Source organism: Falco cherrug, chromosome 6 (genome assembly GCF_023634085.1).
Source record: "Falco cherrug isolate bFalChe1 chromosome 6, bFalChe1.pri, whole genome shotgun sequence".
In the NCBI taxonomy this organism is placed as follows: Eukaryota; Metazoa; Chordata; class Aves; order Falconiformes; family Falconidae; genus Falco; species Falco cherrug.
The window spans coordinates 62,530,894-62,557,746 of record NC_073702.1 but is presented as its reverse complement, the minus strand read 5'-3'; the positions used below and the strand labels follow the sequence as shown (position 1 = coordinate 62,557,746).

General features: G+C 39.0%; 1 protein-coding gene across 1 annotated transcript in view; it reads right to left on the bottom strand.

Moving 5' to 3' along the window:
* Window positions 1–22,375, bottom strand: part of FRK (fyn related Src family tyrosine kinase) — a 56,314-nt gene extending 33,939 nt beyond the window's left edge. Inside the window, exon 1 of the mRNA XM_005445746.3 lies at window positions 19,600–22,375. Coding sequence (XP_005445803.1) covers window positions 19,600–20,030 — 431 coding nt within the window. The 5' untranslated portion in view covers window positions 20,031–22,375. The remainder of the gene's footprint in view (window positions 1–19,599) is intronic.
* Window positions 22,376–26,853: the final 4,478 nt, after the last annotated feature.

Genomic DNA, 26,853 nt, shown 5'->3' with positions numbered 1-26,853 from the left:
AACGCCCCAAAGCCCTTTTCAGTATAGGATACCAGATCTGCTTTTTGAGGATGGTTTCTAGCATTTTCCTCAAAATCCCTTGTTTCCACCATCATTCATAGCTCTCAGAAATCCTTTCATTAAAAACTTAAGGATACTTCCAGGTCACTTCTGGCCAACATATATAGGAGGACTCTGGGGACAAAAAAAGATGACCATCATGTAGGTTCATAACAAACACAGTCCTTACTTGGTGCAGATGATGTCCAATACTGGAATACCAGTAAGGTTTGTTGTGGTTATTCAGAGCATAGTAATCCCATCTCTACTGGCCATCAATTCCACTGGCAGGTTTTGACACAGGATCATCCATCGCAGGTCATAGCAGGCTTTGTCATGGGATGTTCCCTGACTGTGACAGTATCACTGATGAGACCCATACTCCTATAATCCTTTTCTTCCATCAAAGAAAAGATGTATCTTTATAAAGCTGAATGCTGGTGGTCATACTTGAAGGGAAATTCTTTTAAGAAACAGAGATCATGTCACCTATGCTCACTTCTGCCTGCCCATTCAAGTCCAGCTTGAATAAAAATGGATTCATGAGTTCAACAGAAATTGGTGGTGTTACCTCTTTCCATTACCACCTCTGCTCAGAAGCCCTCTGTCCTCTGAGGTGCAATGCACAGCTGATCTCTGTCTAAATGTCAAAGCCCCATTTACCTGGCTCTGCTTTGTGTCTCCCTGTGCTTTGCTACATAAAAGTCTGATAAAATAAAAATAGTTACTCCTACTTCTGCACTTTTTTTTTTCTTACAGCAGGAATATACATAAGGAACTTTTAAGCTGGAAAGTAAAAGAGAGGAAGAGTAACATGGGCCAGGGGTTATCACTTGCCACATAGCCACTCACAGAATCACTAAAGCGAAGAAAGATAGGGAGGCAAAGTTCTGCAATGCTATACCACTGGTAAAGCTTCCAGTGCCTAGCAACATGCCTAAAAGACAACAAAATCCCAGTGGAAAAAAAAATCCTCACAAATATACCAATTCAAAAGAGTATGTAAAAAGAGTTTTCTTCCCTCTGTTCCCTCCCATTAACACAATATCCCCTTCTGATCATAGCAGTGCAATGCACTTATTCGAAGTAGAGATCTCAACTCATCTGGAAAGCACAGGCTGCTTCTCTCCCAAAATTAGCTCTATCCAACACTCAAAGTTAAACCCAAATAAAAGCTTTCCCAGCCATGGTCCAGATGAAAAAGCTCCCAAGGGAAACATTTTTTTAGCATCCTACTATTCTTTGGATAGACTTTTTACAGCCTCCGCACCCTCCCCCTTACACTGGAGGTCTATGCTTGGTCTCTCCTAAATCCCTAACATGCTAACTGCCAACTCTCATGAAAAGTGTGTGCTGAGCCTTAGACAAAGCCCCACAGGCAGGGGCCAGACAAAACACTTCTTGGGAGTCTATGGGAGACCATAGCTCTAGAGTTTGTCACCCTCCTAACTTTAAAACTAATCCAAGCCCTAACACTAATCCTAGACCTGGTTTAAGCCTCAGCCTAAAAGCTGCTTTCTGCAGCTTTGATCTTCCTTGGGCTGTCCCTCAGCAGCCACAGTCATGCTGGAACTCTAGCATTCCTCTCTTTCCTAATCCTAACTCTAGGCATGGGCTGACCTCTGCCGAAGATCCTTAGTCGTGCCAAATGAACAAGCACCAAGGCATGTGCCAAGTGCCATGGAGGAGTACCCCTCAGCACAGGCCAGACACAAAAGTCCTAAAGCGACAAACCTTTCTGCAGCCTCAACCTTCCCTGTGTGGCCACTGTGCCACCCACCTCCAGCAGGAGCTCTTAGTATTCTCCTTTCTCTGAACCCAGCCTCTTGCTTTTGCATTGGAGGAACAACAGCCACAGTCCGCCAGCCATGATCCAGGTGAAAAATTTGTTACTGGAGAAACTTTTTGACAGCACACTCTTTCCCAGGGCAGCTGTACAGCTGTACAACGGAAACTCTAAACTTATGATTAAGGACTCTGTGTGCACCCCCCTTTGGGGTGTGGGTAAGACCTTCATCACCAAGCCAAACACCAACTCTGAATTAACAGCTATGATCTTTGGCTTTCTTGGAAATCTCAGCAGATCCCTCACTGCTCTTTTGTTATCCATATGGAAGGTCAGCAGAGAAAATGATGTAGAAGTTCTGACTGCGTCACCCATTTCCATCAGGGTTTACCAGAGCACAGCTTCCCACTTTTATCCTCTAATTTTATTTGATATGTACAAGAGCAAACTCAGAATTAGCTCTACAATGTCATATCTGAAGTCACTGAATTTACTTAATAACTAGCTGTAGCTGGTATAAGGGGGGATTATTTCAGTTTCTCATTCAAGTTGCAGGATACTGGAGGTAAAATAAGGCTAAAGGCAGAGGTCTGTGACCTACTCTGAATTTTGTGAATGTCCAACTTAAAGGGAAAATCCCCAGGGCTGAGTCACCAGTAAGCTACAGCCGCATACAGAAAACATGATCATTACAATAGGAATGAGGAGGGAAGAAAGTGGACAAAAATTGCTGAGAAGGACTACATGGCAAGGTCATTCAAAAAGCATGGAGGCATAACAGAAAAAATAGCAGGAAAGCAGTCACATGAAACTTATTTTCAGAAATAACTGAAGATGTTAAAATGGATAGCATGATCCTATCCTGGATCAGCACTCTGCAGCATGAAGGCATCTCACTTAGGTTTTACAAGTGCTTGCAACTGGGATTTACCCTCTCATGTTAGAGTAAATCTCATGAGACCATTAAATTTCAGCAGCTGGGAGGGTTTTTTGAGATTTCTGTGGTTCCCAACCAAAAGTCTCTGTTACGGAAGAAATTACGATGACAAACAGATTAACCACCCCTCCAGAAGATTAACTGGAGTGTGTCTGTAGTACTAGGCTCTAAGGAGAAGTAAAGGTCTTTTAGACTGAGAAGAGCAAAGAATTACTGTAATTAGAGCAAAAGTCTTAGGTGAAGACAATGAAAAATAGATACTATATATATTGAAACCAAATATATCCCAGTTTCTTCTGGAATGCAGAAAGCTATTGCAATAGTTAAAAAAAGCCAAACAACAACAAACCAAACAAAAGCTTCAACAGTATATAAAGATTAAATTTTAAATGCCTCAAAATCTCTAGTCATAGAAAGCTGTAACTGCAAAATCAAGAACTCCAAAGTTAAGAGATGGCAATATTAATATTGTTCTCATGGCCTCAGCCATTTTCAGGAAAATCCAGTATGATACCATCTTTAATTACATTACCACATCCAGTGCTTCCTACAGGGTTAATATGAATGCTGTTCATTGAATAGTTACCCTCTATTTTGTTTTGTCATTGCACACTTAGAGTTATTTACTGTACATTGTTTAGTCTCTGCTCTCAATACAAGTTATAAAATTACATGAATGGCTAATTTCCTAGCAGCCTCTACTACAGCGTTCATGACTATAATATCCGAAAGCTTTATGAACTTTCATTAATTTCTTCTTGTGGCACTTCTGCTTGTAAAGTATTTTTTACAGTGGAGAAACACCACAGAAAGGGACTAAGACAATAAGACATTATTGTAAGTATTTTCTAGTAGGTTTGGATGTCCAGTTTGAAATGCCTAGGGCCTACCTTTCAGGGAATTTAGCATTGTGCAGTATGTGATAGTTTATTTGGACAGCAATAGCTGCTAACTTCAGTGTCACAGAAGACAAGGAGAGATGCATGGGAAGCTCAAAAGTCAGAGAAAGAGAGACAGAGAGATCCTCCAGGGTCTTATTCAATTACTTTCATCATATGACCATCCTGTGATCACTGCCTACTCAGCACATGGAGACCTGAACAGGCTTGCGTGCACCACTCTTCACTGCTGTCATCCATCCAGGACAAAGGGGGCTGCTGAGCCAGCTTTCAATCCATGCCAGGTTTGCAGTCTGCTGTGGGTAAACAGTAGTGTGGAAGCAGGGACAGAAGTTTATAAAGAGCACCACCAGCATGTCCTCCTCATGGTGAGAGGAAGGCTCCAAGCACTTGCTAGGTTTTCCCAAAATATCAAAAATATAGAATGTAGTTGTCACATTCTTATGATTATGGTTGACTGCCACATATACAGTAGAATTTTTTTTTCAAATGCTTGGTTAGTTTGAAGCAAGATTTCCTTAGATTGCAAAAAATCACACACTTAATATAGCAATCTCCCCTACCAAGTATCAAGCCCTTCCTCCAAAGTACATCCGCAAAGAATTTCTTGTACTGTTCTGAGTCACATCTTTTGCTTTCAGGGAGAGAAAAAGGCAGCCTGTGCCTGGTATCAACCCTGGACAACTCAAATTCAATCAGGTAGAGCCTGGAAAAATTATAAGCAACTAAACAAGCTCTTCTGATAGAAAATATTAGGCTGCCTTAATTATAAGACTAATGAAGTAATATCTTTTCTCCAGGAGCTGACATTTCAAGAAATTAGGAAACATCACTGCAAAGATTAAAGCTTTCTAGATATAACACAGTTAAGAAACAGATGTGCTTTACAAATCATGAACTGTGTGTGTGAAGGAGAGCATGGGAGATGAGCACTGGCTGCTTCAATTTTCCCTTTATAGTCTACAGTGAACCTGATTATGGCATAGGGAAAAAAAACACAACCCAAAACAAAACAGAAAAAGCTGTAGTCAGGCTAAACCATGAAGATGAAAACTTGCAAAAGACTCCTTTCATGAGCATTTTGAAAAACACAAGCCTTCCTAGATATGGCACAAGAATCTACACAGTGAAAGGTCCAGGATTACTCTAGGTCTTGCAGACTTTCCCTGTGCAGAGGTTGGAAAAGACAAGATTGGGCTTCAGGTCCTTTGGAAACAGAGCCCTTCCTCCTTACTTCCTTCTACAGGCTTGCCTGGGATTGTTTTTAATGCTAGCTGTCACTGTTATTTATTATCAGACACTGAAGGATGCATGGGACGATGGCAAAATTTAAGGGGAAGGAATTTAAAGCTAATGATAAAGGAATGCATAGGAGGGAGGGAGAAAATAGGACAGGGAAAATTCAGAGCAGAGAGGACCATCGAATATTATCAAGGGGATGGAGGGAGAGAAGAGAGGAAGTCAGAGCTAACAGTCAAGAGAAAATAAAGACAAGACAAAACCAAGGCTGTAACCTGCTGCTGCCTGAGCTGCTGCACCTGCTCAGCAAATGTTGGTTTCCCAGTTATCCTGCCCCTGCGGGGCATGTGTCCTTGGCAGCAATTTTAGTCCTACCTGGGGAAACAATTTGGTAGAGTATCTCTTGAACCAATTTCACAGACTAACTCTTGCTGTAAGGATTGATCTCTACAGATCTTTTCCCTTTTTTAGTTCATCACAGCACTCATGTTTGTGCTTGTAGAGAGAATTTAACATTCATTTTCATCGTAAATTTATTGAATAGAGGTCACCGCTAAATGTATTGGTTTAAACCGTACTCACCAAAGTACTATCAGCAACAAGTGAGTCAGATGAATTCTTTAAAAAAATGCTTAGGCAACAACAGCCTTCTCTATCTATATAAAGAAATAGTTTGAAATCTTAATACACTGCTGAAATTATCTGACTCCGACAATACTTGAAATAAAAAATCATTTTAAATGCACATGTATAGTGACACAGATCAGTTCTGATTACTTATTTACTATAATCAGAAACTAGTTTCCTCCAAGTGAAACTAGAAATTCAGGTTTTCAGGGATGGTTATGTAGGGCAGCACACTTAACCTTGCGCAACCATAGTGAATTTGCTTCATACGTAAAGATCTGAGTCACGTACATTGCTCAGATCCTTGTTGTTGAGTAACTTACCACAAACTAAAATGAAGACTATCTGCATGCATTGTGTGTGTGGGACCCAGAACTTCTGAGTCTTTTCACAGTGATGGTGGGTGGAATAAGTCTGTTTTTCTTTCCATGAGTGAAAACATAGAACATGTGAACAGCTGTGAAAAACTAAAGGCTCATTTCTACTCTATGTAAACAGCAGAGATCTATCAAAACGACAGAGCAGCATTAGTTTATGTTATGATTGTATGTAGAAATCTACCTATATGTTTGAAAGTGAGCCTGTAGCAACAGACCACAAGTTCTACTGAATTTTCCATATTTTGAGATCAACAGTGTGTTTTTTCTTAAATAACCACAACAATGTGAAATACACAGTTTTGGAAAATAACAGATCCCATTTTGCTCTTGGCTTTTGGATAACATTTTGCTAATGTTCCTGTCAACTGATTATAGCTCACTGGTTGACACTTTTCCATAAATACTAAATTTATGATAGAGTTGAGAGAGTTCTATTGGTGAGATGGCAGAATGTAAGAGGTGATAATGAAAAAGACACAGAAGCAAAAAAAAAAAAAGGGGGGGGGGGGGGGATAAGATTAAGTTCTACCTCTCCATATATTTTCTAAACAAAATATTATAGCTTAACTTGTGAAGGTACTTAATTTGAAGAAAAATCAGATTTAAAGGGCTTTTTCTTTCTGTTTTCAAATGGAGTTTCCATCAAAATCTAAGCATTATTTTCTTCTGATTTTGTTCAGAAAGGATTAAGTTATCTGAAAACAAGATACAACCAAGCAATACCCTTCATTTTGTTTCAGGCCATGTAAAATATTTTGATGTGATACAAAACTACAATGAAGGACTCTCAAGAAATGTTGCTGCTTCTTTCTTCCAGGAGACAGCTATTTTCCCCTTCTTTCTTTCCTTATCTATTTGATTGTGAATGTGAGCTCTAGGACACAAGTGATACATTCATCCACAAAAATAGGGGATCTTTAGATAAAACAAGGCAATGTAAACCTATGTCTCTAATATATCATAGTTGCTATTTTGCTGGAACATACAACATGCATAGATGCTTACACACAGTAATTTGGAGAATATACCACTGTTATAACAGAGGTAATCTTTTTGGGACTAAACATACATAAGCTACCACCAAAACTAGGCAGAACCTTTGCTACCATTGTTTTTTAGCAAGATGGGAAATTTGCAGGTTATTACCAGAAAAAAAGCATTTTACTTCCAGACTTCAAGGACAAGATTCACCACAAAAAAGGGGGGTTAACTTTTCTACTCACCAAAAACCTGACTCTAACACTGAACAGTAGCTTACTCCACACACCCCAGTGACTACAATGTAACCGCAGCAAACAGGTGAAACACCCACCCCAGCAGACTGACCTTGTGTCTACCTGAGAGCCAGAAGGAGCCCCAGTTTGCACTAACAAATCACTCAGGGAGCACAGCTGAAGAGAATGTAAGAGATTATTAGCTTGTGAGAAGAGGGCAGCAGATGTGTCAAAAAGGACTCTGAGCCTCTAAAGTCTGTTTTGATCTAAGAAATAGCTTTGTTTTGTGTTAGTCCATTGTTTTCCTTAAAAATAATAAGCTGTGCCCTAAAATAAGGGCCTTCCAGAGCCTTAGGGACTTTTACAGTAAGTAACTGTGTGGGATAAGGTAACATTCAACAGGGAATGAGTGTGATAAAACCCACCACAGAGGTAGGCATTTCCTCTTACAGTCTAGAGCAAATTTAGTCTTGCAAACACAAACACAAAGATTACTTGGGCATTAGTCTAAAAAATCCATGACGCTTTGCGTACAAACCTTTTTAGTAAGTCCTTCAGTGGGCCATAACTGTACTGTTGTATGAATCTGTTGTAAGGGATTATGTATAATACTACATTAATTTTTCAGTAGTTGATAATAGCAGTTGACTGTGCTGCAAACATGGAAATTAATTTGGTCTGAGTCTGCTTCAGGATGACAAACCGCCACAACTTTGGCTACTCTTGCACTCTGTAATGACTGAAGTGACTATTTCTCCTGTAGCGCTAGCATTACAAGGCCAAGTGCCTGACTGTAAATTAGCATAGCTCACCCAATGCTAGTTTCACTGCACAATAGGAACAAAAGATAATAAACCAGCAACCAAATCACAATCTGATGGAGTTAATTTGTGGAAATCTCCATAAATAAATCTCATCCTTTGAGCCGCCACTTCGTTATTGTGTAATTAATTTCAACATTTGCATTCATTCTCCACTATATTGGTCATCTGCGTGCTGTATTATCTAATTTGCTCTGAAGTGCTACTACATGAGAAAATAAATGATAGATGAAAGTGCTATCATATTACTTTTTCTGTGGTGTTTTAGTTATGTAAGTCCCTGCTATTTCTCCAGTTTGAGACTAAATTCAATCATCAAAGTTTGATCTCCGTAGTGGTTCTATACCTGGATAAGGACTTCATTGCATTGAAAACTTGTTCTAAAACAGCTTGTCTTTGGAGTCAATGAAAGGCTACCACTGGCTTTAATAGGCATAGCTTTGGGACACTGACTGTGAAATATAACCATATAATCACCTCTTTTTTAAAAAAAAAACAACTTAAAATGTGTTCCTCAGATCCTATTCCTGTTGCACAGTCTTCCAAATAACATTGTAATATCTTGTATCAATGCTTGTAGTGCTTGTATGCATTTGTTAACACATACATGAACAAAAGTACTGCTATACTGCCGTTATATACTCTAAAAGAAGCAATAACTCTGCTGTTCAAAACAACTGAGGAACAAAGTTGAAACCTTGAGGTAGCCTTAATGTTAACATGGCACAGAGAACACAAATAACATCAATTGATTTAACATTAAGGGAAACTCAAAAGGACAAGAAAATGGTCAATCATACATTCACTTAAACCATTACAGCTTCCAAAAGCACTCAATTGATTTTCCTGAGAAAATCATTCTTGAGAAATTATTTTCTTTTGTCACAGGGAAACTCATCTCAGTACAGAATACAGAAGCCCTTGGAAACAAAAACCTTGCCTGCACAGGACACTGGTGGCAGAGCAGATCTCTCCACCCATTTTGTGCAGAGCTGTCTTTTGAACATTCATATGGGCACATACCTCCCCAGCCTACCGCCAGCAGTCTGAGCAGACTCATGCCCTTTCTCAGGTCAACTTTCAGTGAACAACCAGGTTACTCTGTCCCCAGGGGGACTCAGAAAGGAACTGTGCAGTCTAGCACCTCCATGTGACCCTGAGCCAAAGGAAAGACAGTTTTTCACATGTGGACAAATTTCTTAACCAAACAAACTCCTAGTTTTCAGGGTAACCTCTTCAGGGTGACAGATGAGAAGGGTAAGACATTAAAGACACCTCTCATTTCCAGAAGTAAAGTGGGAGCACATTAAACTCTGTATCAGTGTGTATATTATGAGCGACCCACACAGATGGTTTCTTTCGTAAGAGGTCACACCACCATGTCAGAAAGGTATGTCAGAAAACTTCAAAGGAAGTTTCTGCATGATTTTTCAAACATTTTAGCTCTGTAATAAGAGTAAGATCTCATTTTCTCTTTTCTCTCTTTGCAGGTATTCCAAAAACTACTAATTATCTTTCCAAGCCATTCAAGTTGTTATTTTGAAATAGCAAAAAACATCAGGTGACTTTCAATGGATAAAAATGATACTGATTCATCCATGTCAGTGGCTGGAAATATATACACACTTCTAAACATTCATAAATCAGTAGGAGTTTAGGAAAAGTATACAATAAAAGCAACATAAAGCCAAGACTCTCTCTTTTGAAGTGGAGGTAAAGGAGACGACTAAGGGAACTGAGGAGCAGCTGCCTCCTCCAGCCACTGTGGCACAGAGACCTCCTGCTCAGCTACTGGAGCTCAGCCCCGGGACACAGCATCTCTGCCCATGCTGAGGGATGTGGCTGCCGCTTTCCCGTTTGCATGTTCAACCAGTGGTGCAGCTGAGCATGTGTCTCAGAGACACACAGACGCATAGGGAAGACACAGACATGGCCGGTCACACAGACTGCCACAGACAAGGCACTGCCTTCAACAGCGCCCATGTACAGGACTCATGTAAAACACAAGCACGGTCCCCTCCTCCTCCTCTTCGGCTGGCAGAACCAGACGGTCACTAGTAACTGTGTAAACACACACACACTCTCACTCACTCTCCCTCCCTCTAATTTACAAGCACATGCACATTGCAGATCCCTCCTTCAAATAGCAGCACAGCCTGTCTCTCCATCCAACAACCCTGCCTTGATCCCAGCCCCTCACCCACACTCACCTCATGCACGGCGGTCCCCCAGGAGCTGGTTTCCAGACATTCCCCAGTGGCTGGTGGCCAAGACCCCCGTCCACTCCAGCATCTGGCACTGAGACCCCACTCGCTCCAGCAGCTGACACCACAGACCAGGCACACCCACACCCTGCCTCCAGCTCCCGTTGCTGGCCCAGTACCCAGTCACACCAGTCCCCCCAGCCAGTGGCACTTAGTCCTTGCAGCACTCACACATGAGACAGAGGGTAAGGTTACACGGAGAGAGAGTCACAAAAGGATTTAACAAGAAGACAGGGCAGAGTGCGGTGACCAGGCACAGGGCTCAGCCAGATTAAGTGTATTGACTGGCCCCATTTTACACATGAACAGCAACTTTGATACCCCTCTCTGTCTACTCCTTCTTTGCTCCTCCCTGACCTTTTTCCCTAAACCTTCATCACTGACATAGCCCCACAGAATCCCCTCCAACATCCTGGACCCCCAGGTTTGCATCCTTATCAGTTGCAAGGACAGAGTTTGCCTGCCATTTCTTGATAGCCCATCAATTACTGCAACTGACTGGATTTATTTCTGATTATTGTCTTTGTCAACATTAGTTGGCCATCTTTGTTGTCTCTGTGTGTTTCTCTCCCTCCCTTTCCTTATTGGCAAGGTCCTCAGGTAATGATCCTGAAAAACAAACATTCCCACACTTGACATATCCTTATCAGCAAGTAAGACTGAGCAGGCTTGTCCTCATCATACCTCCCTTCTCACATGTCCCTCAGATTTGTCTCTGCATGTTCTTGTGTATGGCTTCTTTCACCACATACACTTAAAGGAGCAGAGACTCCTTCCACATACCCTTAACAGAAACCTCCACTAACTGAAAAGATCAGTAGTTTCAAAAGGAAGACTGAGGTTTGTGACTTCTCATCATTTCCAGAATTCATGGTACATATTCATTCCCACATGTGAGTCTCAGGTATCTTTTGCAGTGAGGTTAGAAAAAGCGTGCTGTAAAATCATTTGTGCTATAAATACAGGGGACAAAAATATTAATTAACTAGCAATGTATCTGCTTTAGTGAGAAAAAGCTAAGGGAATATGTTTACCAACATTACTGCAGGTAAATTTATAACAAAATATTATAGGTTATAGAGCAGTCTGCACAGAAGTAATGAAAATGTCAATTAGTGCAATCCTTTATGGAACCATCACTTATTATTTAATTTACTGCTTTCTTTTTCCAGTTTTCATCAGTTAAGGTTAGTGTATCAGCACAGAAGAAATGTATGTATTTCCATTTGGTTTAAGTGATAAAGAAAAGGAATGCACTCAGGATCAATATTTTGTTTGATCTTCTGAAAAGCTATTTCCAGATGAATACTAGGCATCTGGAGAATTGAAAACTGAAAAGATGTGCTTGTAACTCAAGGGTTTTTTTACATAGTTATGAGGTACAAATCTGAATGTCAACATATAAGAAAACTCCAATGGAGAATAAGCTTCTTAACTAAAAAAAACTAATCTCTTATTCTTAGAGTTCTAACACAAGAAGGGTCTTCAAATATGTCCTAAATAATACTATTTATATAATATTTAATATTTATATAATATTTAAAAATCACTGAAAATTGTTTTTTTCTCTTACATACATTAATAAATGTGTAATAATATTTTGAGGGTTTTTTAAATATCACCTAATAAATTGTGTTCTTTCTTTGCTATGTATATTTTGCATAACTTGAAAAGGATCAAAACATTACAGAAAAACACCTGAAACCCGATTAATTGTATTTTCTCTACTAATGTGTTTAACAATTATAGTGCAGGTAAATTTTGTGTTGTCTAAAATAGGCTACTGGAAGTCTGCATAATTATTATAATGTTTGCACAAGGCACCTCTGCTATAACCTCACGTTAGAAGCTAATGTCTGTAAGATAAAAATAGGACATATCCTGGATTTAGCTCTGTATCTTTGGTAGGAGGTAAAATGAATTGATGGGTAAATCTGTGAGGGTAAAGTCACTGAGGTCTGCAGCCCTGGCTGACTTGGGTGCATTAGGTCAGACAGGACAGATCGCTGTGACATGTAAAGGACTGTTCCCTGAATTTCACAAGGACCTGTGCAGCGCTACCATTTCCTTTTATGCCAATTTATTTTGAGCATGGGGTTTTTTGAGTCACTCATGACTAAGCAATCACCAATCCAGAAAAAAAGCCAAACATTTGTTTAGGATTACTTCAGAGATGAAAGGGGGTTTTGGTGGGTTTGGGTTTGTTTGGGGTTTTTTCTCGATAGCTTGCTCATTGCCCACAGACAGAAATAAGGAACTGTGCAGTGTCAACACCTACGCTTTTGCTAAACAGACTTGACAATAGGTCCATAATTAGACGTGGCTGTGATGTACCCTCTGACACTGCTTATACAACAGTCCCAGCCTCTGGTGAAGTACAAAGGGAACAGATCAAAGAAAGTGGATGGGCCTGTGCACTTTTCATAGAAACCTTTCTGAAACAGAGTAAGGGGGTTAAAGGGGCCATTGGTTTGACCTCATAGAGTATCTCTTATGTTTTTATGACTTAATCTCTTCAGTACAGATACGATCTTACACAAAGAAAGCCCCGAAGTCCTCTATAACCAACCATGCTTTTTACATGTTATAAAATAATTCTTCACAGAGAGACCTGACCTAGTTTGTTTAAAATCAGCTCAGCTTTAGGACTTCTTAGCCTGGCTGAACTGTTGGTTACTATTTTTCAGTTCTAAACCTGCTCAGAGATTACTGAGCTCTGCACAGCTCTGTATTGTGCTGCGCGGAGAGCCGTCAAAGACAACTATTGAGGAAACAGTAACCTTTGTACAATACCTGGTAAATGTTTTTGCCAACAACATTGCTCAAGACCAACTAATCTAGGCTAACACACACAATGCTTATTCCTACTGAGTCTGAAGAAAAAATATCAAACAGGACTATTGAATTATTCTGACCAGCATATGGTCTTTGTTTTCCTAAAAGGCACTGTAAAGGCCACCTGGGCTTCACAGTGCCATAAGAAAAGCTACCTGACTATGTCTGCAGGTTTTAAGGACATTGTATCTGGTCTTTGTGTGATTTATTGTCAAATGTTTCACAAGGTAATGGAAAGGAGTATATCATTATTATAATGTATAACATACACACTAATTTCAAATAAAGACAAGGTAGGAAGAAATTTCTTCACTTCTCAGACTTTGAATAGACAATATTATGTGTAGAAAACCACACTGCCAGAAAATAGGTGATCTAAATTGTACGAGTTGGCATGAACTGCTCATCTACAGTGCCATAATTCCTTCTACCTTTCTGAGCAGAGACATACATTTTCTGAACATGGGTATACACATCGATGTGTAAACAGTGCTGGCACTTGACAAAATCTGACATTTCACAGTTCTGTAAACCATCTTCTTTTGTGTTCAGTGTACCTTTATGTATTTAAGAAGTGAGCAGAAATGAAGACAAAGTTTGAGATGTGATTGAAAACAGCACTGGAATGCTCAACTACAACTAAAGAAGTTAAGTGATTAAAATCATGGTCTTTCTGTAGTATTCAATCATTTAAATTCAAGAGAGGCACCGCAAAACATGCATGGCAGTTCAAGACTTTGGGTGCTTCAGATGCTATGTACCCAAGGCCAAAAAACATCAAAAGCATGATCTTCTGGCTTTGCAGTGCACACCTTGTCTCAAAAGGCTGTTTTGCATGGCCTTAAAAGTATCAATCTCAGAAACTTTCTCTATGTTGTATGTATGTTCACATGCACACACAAAAGCACATACATAAAGTATATCAATTGAAAGAAAAGATGGAATTTCAAATAATTTCATATACAGCCATTCAATGATATATAATAAATACAAAAATGGGTGATAAATAAATCTTTCCTACCAAAACACTATATGAGAATAGTTTTCATAATTAACGTAAGAGGTTCCAAGAACAACCTACTACCACTTTGTGTAGTCATGTTAGCAATGAAAAATTTTTACAAGTTCCTTCCAGTATGAGGGGTAGTGCTGATTCTGGTGGTGTCCTCAGGACTTTGTACTGTAACAGAGACAGGAATTAGCAGAGGGGGAGAGATGGAATGCACAGAAACCACTGTGGATTACATTGTTTTCTGAGGTGTTCAGTGGAATATAAGGCTTCCCTTCTAAAATAATCTGTAGACACTTTTGCTCTAAATGCCACTTTGAAAAATGACCCACAAGAACCAAAGAAACCCCATAAGCCTGACTTTGCAGAAAGTCTGAAACAGGTCAGCCCAGTGAACATGTTATTGTTCACATAGAGTAACTAGGATTCAGTCAATGTATGAAATAATCAAAGCTGAATCAGGTCACAGAAGGTGAAGGAATTATGGAGATTAACAAAAATAACCTTCAAGTCACTTCTGCTTTCAAAGGGTTGCTTAAAAAACTCATCATGGAATTGACTGGTGAGGTTTCATTGTTTAGGTCTAGGGCTCGATTTCCACCAGCTGGAAAATACCTACATAAAAAATCTTCTGAAACTGGCAAAAGTTAAAAGTAATTGTAGTGATCTTCTTTGACCTAATGTACTACGAATTTGTGTGGATTTACTTCCCTCAGCACAGCAGTCTTGTGTCAATAATGTTGGCATGAGCATATGGAATTAAGTTAACTTTCAATAAACAGCCAACAGGTCCATCAGGATGGCAGCTGAAAGCCCCCTCTAAGTAAACTCTACATTTCCTCTATAAAAAAAAAAAAAAATCATCAAACTTGAACAGTGAAGGGTGTTTTTTTATTCTGCTTCGTTAAAATTAACAGTACAGCTGGCTATATTTGTTGTCCATAACTATTTGCACTATGTCATTTTCTTGTTTAGTTAAAACAACTGGCAGTAATAAAATAAGGGCAGGTGGATATGTTACTATGGTTCCTGTTTATAGTGCAGAATAACAGGCCTAGAAAGAGTACAGAGACAGTAAGGTCACACTCCTTGTCAAGGAAATTTATATCTTATTCAGATTTTGGTGTTAGTCAAATTGGTCTTTCTGATCTTCCTATGCTGGACATGCAAGTTAAATTATATGACTGTACCTCTACCTGCATTTTTTGCTTTCCTTTTTCTAAATGTTATGTGTCTAAACCCAGAAAGAAAAGCATTCCTAAGTCATGGATACAGCAGACACAACCTTACTCAAACTTCCTTAGAAATGCAAAATCTGTCTGGCTTGTAGTTTTGACAGCCACCTGTGATGCAGAGAGAAGAAATGCACCAAGTGTACTTACAGTTGCTAATTTATCATTAGCATAGTCTGCATCTGCTTTTGGTCAGATATTAATTACAATAAGGTTTTTGTAGTAACGGATTTATTCCTTCATGAAGTGGAAGTTCACTGTGTCACTACAGTTTGCTAGATGAATGCTTCCACTCCCCTGCTGCCTTGTCCCACCTACCCCGGGTAGGGCCAAGAGAACACATCTGTCTCCAGAGACACTAGGCACCATCCCTTCACAATCCCTCCACCTGACAGGTTGTTGTTAGTATAAGGAGTACTGCAGGTGCTAGAAAAGATCAGCAATAAGAAGATGCTTTACTGGTAAATATAAAAATGAAGGGCTTTGTCTCCTCAGTCTATCCAAAACGGCCTTCATGATAGCAGATGTGCATTTCTTGGACATATTTAATCTTATGCAGCACACATTTGGACTGCAATGCTGCAGCAGGCAGAACCCAAGACATGCATTTACCTTCTTTTTCCCCTTCCTCTGTTTACACAGACTGTTACTGATTTAATCCGAGTCATTCACACTGGAAGGGAACATGCAAGCCAAAGGACAGAAGCACGAAAAGCTTCTTTTTAACAAGATACCTTGCACAAATAAGAAGTGTTTGATTGTTGGCATAAGTTAATTTTATTCTATTATATAAATATTACATAAATATATTAGCAAAATATAACATCAACAAAGTCTTACTCCAATTTCAGCATACAATTTCTACCAATAAACTTTGATCTGAGGAAAGCAACACAGTAAAGAAATCTCATTCTTTCTTAGTTCTGCTTGAACATTCTGATAGCCAAGGATACACGAAAATTCCCTTTGTTACAAATGGTATTTAATTTTTGTTTTCCCCAGACTGGAGATATTGCACATCCTTTCTGCCCTTTCATCCAGTTATTGATCCACCTTATCAGCACTACCTCAGTCATATTGGATGGAGTCAGAGAGACATCCAGAAAGAAAAACTGTTATCTAAATGAGGATGACAAGGAAGAAAAGTTTCTCATTTTCCTTCTTACTTTTCTTCATTCTCTTTCTTACCAAGGAAAAGTTCAAAAAAGCTCTTCTTCCTGAAAAAATTCACAGACACTTCAGTGAGGAGACAAAATGGTCTGCTGCAGCACTTGCTGAGAACAAGCAATTACCTAGCATTATCTTCTGCCAGAACGGACAACACAGATTCAGATGGACTTTGTGATCTCTGACTGCCGCTATAATAAAGACCATGTCAAAATGTTGATAAAAAAGGCAGGCCCAGACATATTTTGTTGTTAATAATCTTGAAGGCTACAGACAAAACTGAAATTATTAGCAAAAGAAATTTCACTGCTCTGCATGCAGCTTTCAAGCATATATTGGCTAAATGTACACAGTGGCCCTGTCATCTCTAAGTCATCCCATGACTTAAAGAATATTTCATGCCCCTCTACCCCTTTATTTAAGTGAATTTATGGAGTATCCATGCATGCATATGAATGTCACTTTTAAAAAAATGATATACAAACATGTTGAAATCAGCTGCTAAAGAATATGGTCAGTTTGGTTTTCTTAGCTTCCTAAGAGTCATATCATGAATCGAGTCTGTTTTCAAGAACAGCTTAGCCAGTTTGTCTTGATCTAGTAAAATAGAGATACTGACCAGAAATAAGCTAAAATTCCTGTTGTCTCTGCAGATATACCGAACCGAGCTGATGCTAGGAAATGTGGATTCAACTAGCTCCAATACTGATCAGCTGTGCCTGGCAAACATTGCAAAGCTTAAACAACACACTGCAATATATGGTATATATGCATTTTGGCAGGTGAACATGAGATTGTAAGTCTTCCATTCTTTGTCAATTCTGTGACTGGCATAAAGGGTTGGTATAAAGGATGCAAGGATGCAATAAAAACTTCTCCTGTTTCCACAAATGTCTATATTATGGCCATGAGCAACTGGCCAACACCAAAGGGGAGAGCTAATTAAAAACAAAATAGAAAGATGAAAGAAGTTAAATTTAAAGTTTAGGCAGAGAATATGATTAAAGGATTGAATTTTAATTAAAGAAATGTTAGAATAACTTTTTTCACCGTCTTGGTTTTACTTTAGGGACACGGGTTAGTTCTTTAAACCATCATTACTGTTGCTCTTACTGTTTCACTAGGATAACAGAGATGTGAAATGCAGAGGGTGGGTGCAAGGGAATTCTTTTTTGAAGGAAACTGTAGCAAGAAATATTCCACTTGGATACAATGCAAAAAAATCCTCACCACCAGGATGAAAAGCTCAACTGGAAATGCTCAACTAAGCATATGGATCTAATTTTATTTTGGCCATGTCTGAGTTGGGACAACTGCTTCAAACGACCTTCAGAGATCCTCTCCAACCTGAGTTAGTCTATGGTTATATGTGTGTAGCATGACAGCAGTCTTGTATATGTACGAAGAGCACTAAAGACAACTGACTTAGAAAGAAATCTGAGAAAAGACGACATGTTTAGCCTGATTAGTTGGTATGAAACTAAAAACTTATTTTGGAGGAATGACTTCATCTGAGAGCTGTAAAAGCTCTCCGTTTCCCCCTCTCCAGTGTTCTAACAATCTATAAAGAAAAATCTTTCACCAAAACATAGTCTTTATTGATAAAGGGACAAAGGTACATAAAAAGAGTAGAATGAAGTAAAACTGATTCTTTAACAAGAAAACAGCAGAGGTTATGCAACAATGCAATTCGGCAAATTTAACTTTCTATTTGATACTGTAGGTATACAAAGGGGAGAGGGACCTTAAGAGCTGAGACTTTATCTATAACTGAACAAAATTACTTTCAAAGTATTAACAGCAAGCAGAAATCTTAGATGACTTGTAATAAAACTAGTTCTTGAAAAAGAGCAAAGGCCAAGCTGAGTTGAATTAGAGCCTGCCACCATTTCTCTGGTGGTTCAGAAACTGCCTTCCCTGCAGATTAATTTCTGCAATTGGAAGAATTCTTTTGAACACAACCATTGAAAGGGTTGTCTGCCTGAATACGGAAATAGAAACAGCTGGTCAGACTCTGGAAATTAAGGTCTTCAGGTTAGACAGGAATCTTCCAGTTGCCCTAAGATGCCTCTAGCACAAATCCTACCACTGGTAAAAGACTGGCATAATCATATCTGAGCCAATTTTCCTAGTCCTTGGCAGTACAGTGAGCAGATCAGATTGGAGATGATGTTTCAGGTTCAAATGAGATTTAAATGAAAATCTGCATCATCCCCCTAAAGCCAACATTAATTCTGAGACTAATAATGAATGCCAATTCTGCTGTCTCTTTCCACACTGATAATTTTTGCCAAAATATACCTCTGGAACTGCAGTCAGATCTCTTTCAGCAAATGCTGCCTCTGATTTCAACACACATAAGTAACTCTGCATCCCAGGCTGACTCAGACCTTACTCACCCTCACTAGGGAGCCAAGTAACTGATTTTGTGTGATTTCTGCTCTAGTTCAGAATATTAAATAAGATTGGACATGTTTTGAAGGGGCAGAAAAACATGTGCTGCATAATAAAACTCTGTGAAAGTTTAACAAATTAAATTTGTATTCCATTGCTATATCCACTCTTTTGCCCTTTGCAGTACTTAGTCCAGTTCAGTTTGTCCTGAGAGTAGAAATTTGCCTCCAAAGAAGAAATAAATAATATAGAGGAAAACATTAAAAAATAATGTTAGAGATTCACTCATTATTTGTAAGAAGATGTAAGGGTGTAAAGGTAGCTTCCTGAAACTCTGGTTAATTGATAACTTTGCAGCTGATTAGGCTGAATGCTGTTTGGGGCAGAAGTCATATCTTTTCACCCTCTGGGAAGCATTTGCCACACACTTACTCTTATACAAATAAAAAGCATGAACCATCACAATGGTAACCAACCTGATGTTCCCAGATGCTTCTTAAACAGGTGATTAGGGTGTATCAGAGAGGGAAATTATTTAAACCAAAACAAATCCCTCAACACTCTGCCTTTTGTAATTGATCTTCTTGTGACCAGTCTTTTCCTTGCACATGCCAAGTAGCACTATCACCAGTAGGACCACTGGAGGCTGAGTGTGGCAGGGTACTACTCAGCAGAGAAAATGCCGTAACCTCCTGTCCCAAACCCATTTAACCTAACAGAAAAGAGACTGAGGTGTGCGTTACGTGGGTTACTCACGGCTCAGCTTCGATGCTCTGGTCAGCAGCTATGTAGTTGGCGGGGATGTAGCCCTGGAGCCTGCAGCCAGGACGGACAGACCCTGTTGGCAGGAGGAGCCTAGCATACCACCAGCCCTCGTGGGATGCATCCAGCACTTCAAGCTTATCCCCAGCTTGGAAGCTCAAGTCCTCCTCAGTGCGAGCCTCATAGTCAAAGAGTGCCACAAATCTACAAATATTCACCAGATGCTGGCCAGGCAGTGGAGGTAAAGGTTTTTCTTTTGTCTTACTGTCTCCATCTTTCTGTCCTGCTTGGAAGTCATGCCTTACCACAGCAAGGTTAGCGAAAACTTGACCAACTTTCTCATCCTGCTCATTGTCTCTCCCCGAGAATAAGCACGGGATGTGGGGCTCCAAACAGGCACAGTGCTTCTGAAAGAAGTTTCCCATCCTGTTTCCTTGTGCCTTCCTCTGCTTCTGCTGTACTTTCACTTTTCCCAGTTGCGATACTCTTAGACCAATTTTTGCACCATCAACATTTTAGCTTTTTGCAGGACTTCCTGTCCCCCTCCTCCTATGGCACAAAATGAAACAACTCTTGGCACAGCTGGAAGCTCCTTTCCAAGTCCCACTGAGAGCTCATTACAGGCGTCTCCTGGATCCGGAGTGAAACCTGAGTATTCGGGTGCCAGAGCGTGTGTGGAGGGAATTTCTCACTTCCTCTTCGGAACAGGAAAGCAACACCACAGCTGTGCTGGTCTAAGCTCTGGGAACAATGGGAGAGCGTGGACCCTCTTCTCCCACAGCAAAACAGTCAGAACATCTAAGCACGGGAGGCTTCTCAACTCTTACAGCTTGCTGTGGGTGTTTTCTTCTCTCAGGTGGGGTCCTGTCACACGCTCAGCGATGAACGTCTGTGAAGCCTGTCTTGGTAATGATTAACTAAGCTGACCTGCCTGTTCCCTTAGCAGTCTCTGACGTGGACAGTTTGAATATTTCTTTTTGTTTCCTGGTTTGCACTGGTTTCAGCTCCCGGTGGGAAGTCTTTGCTCGCCTGAGGCTGGCAGACGCCCTCACCTGGACCACACCTGTGGCCTCGGCTCTCACTCACACCCAAAAACTTTCCCCAGCCAAGCACGCGCCTTCCAAACCAGTCCTCCGACTTACTTTTTTATTGACCCGGGTTTAGCACTTCTTAGAAGGAAAAATAAATATATGTGGCTTATAGTAATACAACAATATATTTTAGCTCATTCCTTATTTTCATATTAAGGAAACAAAGGCACTAGCAAAAAAAAAAATGCCCCAGGTGGTTGGCTAATTGTATCAACCGCATATAAAAATAATGGCTGTCTTCCAGTCACCATGTAAGCCGATGAAACTACATTGACCAGTATGTTCCCATTTCTAAAGTGCCTACACCCTGGCAAACAGACCAAGCCTGGGTGTCTGGATACTGCTGTTGCAAAGCAGCCTGGAAAGCCAACTGCCACATCCCAGCAGTGCAACCCAAGCTTTATAACAGCTGGAAACCACCACAGCCTGGGGGACACACAGTGATTGGAGCAGGAGCAGGAAGCACAGGAGATGGCCTGTCTGCACCATGTGGTGGCATTTCAGTAAGAGGCAACTCTTATGGGTGACAGGTCAATCAAAACTATACATGGACCTATGGCTCCTGGTGATAAAGAAAACTGGCTCCCTGGCTCCTTTTTTTTTTTTTTCCCCTGTCAGGAATAACTGCTGTTTTCCTAAACATTTACACATGTCTCTCAGCTCTGTTTAGAGTTGCCAACTTCTGTTGCTTCACTTCACTAGAAAGAAAACCCAGCTGAATAACTTCAAAACCAAAGCCACTTGTTTTCATCATGTCTCTCAGTTCTTTGAATGGGGAGACCAGTGGCACAGACAGAAGACTACTGATGGACTAGGGACTGTGAGATGACCGAAAGAGGTCTCATTGAAAGTTTATCGCTATCAGGTGCGTCTCTACTGAAGAGGACTGAGGAACTGCTTACTCACTCCTCTTCTGCAACGCTGCAAAGGAAACCGAAGAAAGGAGAAAGTATTGTGCATATTAAGTGACCACTGAACCTCATAATCCGTAATAAACATTTTGGGTGTGATAAAAAAAATGGCATGCTTATTTTTCAGATTACGAAAACCATATTTAGTTTCTGAAGCACTACTGGAGATTATTTTGCCCCACAGCAATTACTAATTACTACCTAGATCAATAAGAACACAGATATGCAAGAGATAATTAATTTTCTTAGGTCTGAAGAACAATATCCAAGGTCAGGAAAGGTCGGTTTTGAAAAATAAACTATCTTCATTAGTCTTATTTAAAGAATTATTTACATTTACTGAAACCAGAGAACATTAGAAAAGCTGTTTTAAATAATCTGGGGGGTTTCAGTTTGCATATTTGATTGGCTTTTCCTGTAATTTTTGTGGTTCTGACAACTTGGGCATTAATCTGGCAAAGATCTGCATATGCATCTACTGCATAGAATAGTTTCATCATGACAATGGAGCCACTTGCATCGCACAGAATCAGTCTCATGCACTGTTCTTTTCAGGATCAAGACCCATCTTTACACTGAGGCGCCAATATATATACGCATTAGAAATCACTGCATTCACTGAGACCACTCAGATAAATATTTATAACTGCAGCTAGAATGGGGCTTAAGCCTACAAACATTTGTGTATATGAATATCTTATCTCAAATAAACCCAGGCATTAAATTCATCTTCTCTACCAATTCAGTCCCGTGCTTGGCTTTAGAAAACCAGAAAGACATTTGCTGGAAGAGATCAATAAATATAAAACAGATTACCTTCCTCCCAACCAACTCTTCAGGATCAGTTTTATTTATGAAACAAGTGGACTTTAACAAAAAGCCATGAAATTCATTAGTCAGATTTAAAACTGTCCTCAAAAAGAGAGAGGAGTGGGGTTGCTGAGAACTGCTAAGCAGATTCCCAAGCCCATGTGGGGCAGGAGCGTGGCTGAACTGTGGTGGCCACACTGCAGCAGTGCCTCTGCCAGGGTCTTTGTTCCCATACTGGTGACTTTGAGGTTTTCCTGCATTTCTGAAAATAAAGCAGTACCATTTATGTTTTAGAGACTATATAATTTTATCACAGGCAAGAAAAAAAATGAACATCCAATAAAAATGTTCTTGCTGGTTTTACTGAAAAAAATAAAATCTGACAAATCCCATAATCCTAATTTTCATGCTCATAGTTTGGAACAAATGACAATAATCATATATATTCAGGGGCTTTTCCATATAAACTATTGTCTGAGTCCTCAGCACTAGTATTACATATTTAGCAGGATAATCTTTGCAGCACCTATTTCTGGACTTAATTTAGGTGTTTTTTGCCTTGCATCTCACGATATTTTCTTTTTGCAAAAGGAGGCCAAACAGATCTGTATTGCTTCCTGGCCTTCTGTATCTTTACTGAAATGTTTTGGAAGCTAAATGTCAAACCAGAAATTATCCAAATATATAAGCTACTGGATGTAAAGTGGCTGTGAAAGACTTAATCAGATATATTAATGAATTTTATTAGCAAAAACGCTTTGAGAGGGACACAACAGTCTCACCTCATTCTTACAGCCAGCAATAGCTAGTGAGAAAGATGAATTTATTATTACCAGAACAGCACATTTGTGGTATGGGTACTGAAATTTAGTTTTCTGGTCCCTATATTATTTTAAAAAATCATTAATAATGCAAGTAGTTTCTTGAAATATGCAACACATTAAAGCAAAGATAGATCATTTACAGAATGTGTCTGACAGGATCATATAAACCTAGATTTTAGGAAAGGAAACAAATCTATTCAATTAAGTAGTACTTCTCCCCTTCAAACTAGGTAATTCCCCATTGCTTTTAAAGTGTGTTTCCTTGTTCCATTAAAAAAAGAACGTCCACACTGATGCTATAGGTTTGAGGATGACAGATATCTGAAGTTACTTTTTATATTCTATATGTTGCTTACAAAGTCCCATATAAGTTGGACTCTTGCAAGGAGCCTTACCTCTGCTTAAAGCATAAATTTGCAGTCCTTTACATCTATTAAATCAAATTCTAATTAACTTAAAGTCCGTACTCTTTAGGCCTTGTTTATTCTGCCAAACCATCATGTTTAAACATGATCGTGAAACAGACTTCTCTAACTCCTTTGAACGGACAGAAAAACAATGTGTTAATACACTGTGTTTTAGTAGGCCTAGTACAAATCTACTCTGCAACACCGATATTAATTGAAGTGCTTTTGGAATGGGCTACTGCTCTGCATGAATTAAGGTGTCAGACTGAGTCGTGAATAAGTACAGATAAGACTTGAATCCATAATATTTCAAAAGTCTTGTTTTGATATAATTTTAATTTGTATTCGATGCTTTAAAAAATTTTGTATGAGTTTTCACTACAGATATTTCCTATGTTTATTGATTTTTACGTGCTCTGAATGGAACTTTTGGTATAATTACATAAAAATTTAGAGCTTTAGAAAATATGAACCCTCCTCCACCTCATAAATATGCTGCTTCATATTTCAGAGGCAAGGAGTGAACATCACTGAGCATCAGGCTTTGGTACTGATGATACATGATGTTTGAAACAATTCCCCTATGCCATGCAGAGAAGAATTACAGTTAGAACTGTACTCTGCTGGGGAAAAAAGAATATTCAAAGGCAACAGTTTTGTTAAGAAATATGAGTCAGTTCAAACTGGAACTTGAAAAAGAGAGAATTTTTTCTTAATAATAAGGTGAGACCACAAGAGAAACATTCATTTTTCTCCGCAGTTTTTTCAGATTTTGTAAACAGGAAAAAAGCACCATGTGGCAAAATAAGGAATTAAGATATAAAATACAAGAATCATAATTAAATAGTGCATGAAACTGCTGCCTGTTGCACCACTTTCTATACTGCTTAATCTTTTTCAAGTCAGTACTCATACTGCTGCATTAATATATGCTAATTTAAATAGTTGACATAACACATCTTGCTTAGAAAAACTTCTTAATACATTATGATAAGGCAAGTCAAATATTCCAGAAAAGTACAATATTCAAATAATATGATCTTTAAAGAAATTCAAAGAAAAGCAAATACATGCTGCTCTGAATCTGTGCTTGGGAAATAATTTAAATGATTAAACATCTTAAACTTGTGTTGTTTTTTTTAAGGTAATGAATTGAAATGAAGCACAGTGATTTTTTTTTATTACAGCTGTCTTCTCAGCTATATTTCTTTCCATTTGCACATTAGAATGGCACACATTACCACCACTTTGTAGCTTTTTTATAATCCTTTTAATCAGCACTTCCATTTTGTTTCTGTAATTTGCAAATTGCCATTCTTTTCAATGAAAATAAATTATGTGTGCAGTTTTACTCTTGACAAAATTGTTTACTCTTATTGATTAATCACTTTCCTGGTTTTGTATATTATCTTAAACCATAAATTCACAAAGACATGGAGTTATATTTGATTCGGCATTTTCCAACCTTAAATCTTTTGCATTTGTAATGAGAAAACTCTGGCTATTTATTTTCATAAGGCTGATCTGGTAATCCATCTCTACTCTAGAAAGCATTAAAAGTACATATTCAACTGCTTCACTGATGAGGATTGCTTATTTATTAGCTGAATTTGGGCCTAAAACAGGCTACGTCTGAAAACAAATGAACACAGAGGAATAAGGCTCTGTCAAAAACTGACAGAATAGAGACTTTCTCTATTTGTTCAAACAATAAGACCTCGCTGCTTAAATTTAATGTGAATTTTGCCATTATCTGCAATGGGACCAGACCTCAGCCATTATTTTTCATTTTATCGTACATTATTCTAAATGACATACAGCACACACTGTTAAAAATTGTAAGTTAATTTGCTTTCTATGAAGCAGCCTTTCTGAATAAAACCATGCTGTAGCTCTCTAAGGCATGAAAAATACTTCTAATCGAGCCTATCTCTGGGTGGAAAAAAAATATGGTAAATGGATAACAAAGATATATCAGCGAACATGACTTTGCCATTCTTCTAACAAAATGTATTCCAAAACTGACCCTGTTATGGATAGTTTTTAAATTTAGAAAGTGTATATATTTATGAAGATTTTATGATGGGTCAAGATCATTTCTCGCATAACTCTATCAAAGTCTGCGTGCTATGCCACAGATGACTTATGAACGTGATTTACCATCTTTATCTTCAGAAGCTGAATTGCATCAAGAGAAGCAGAGAAATCCAAAGAGCGATGGACAGAAAGGAACAGTGTATCAAAGTACTATACTCATTATTCCCCCTGTGAATGAAAGTGGGTGCATTTTTTTTCCCCAAAATAAAATCAGCACTCTCTCCTGACCTGTGCATGTGGGAAAGGAAACATCTTACGAGGACCTAAAACTTACAATTAGAATATATTGATATACCATATAAAGGAACACATATTTTTAATTACTTTAAATTACTGAAATATTACATGTAAAAGTAGTAGAAAAACACTATGTATTAATTTTTAAATAGAATACGACAGGACAGGGCAGGACAGAATAGAATAGAATAGAATAGAATAGAATAGAATAGAATAGAATAGAATAGAATAGTTCAGTTGGAAGGGACCTACAACCACCATCTAGTCCAACTGCCTGACTGTATTGGGGCTAACCAAAAGTTAAAGCATGTTATTAAGGGCATTGTTCAATTGCCTTTTAAACACTGACAGGCTTGGGGTATCAACCACCTCTCTAGAAAGCCATTTCAGTGTTTGGCCATGCTCTTGGTAAAGAAATGCTTCCTAATATGTAGTCTAAACCTCCCCTGGTGCAGCTTTGAACCATTCCCACGTCCTATCACTGAATGCCAGGGAGAGGATATCGGCACCTCCCTTTCTCCTCCATTTTACTTTTATTCTTCCTGCTAGATAAACTGTATTTATACACATTGCTCCACATTACTGCAAATTGTGCACACACTAATATTTTATACAGCTAAAATCTCTCTGTAGGAAAACGGCTGGGTCTATAATCAGTTCCTGTGATTACATGAACCCGGTGCACTGTCCATCCATCTTTCCAGACTAGGTCCCTTTCTCCTTGTGTATTTTCTATATAGTTTCCCACCTCCTGATTCTATTCTGCTGTATCTCTCTTTCATAGGTATCCAGTGAGATGCTGTGCAGAGAACATTACCGAACATGGAAGACATTGTCTTCAAAAAATAGAGGAAAAGGGATCAGCAGTGCC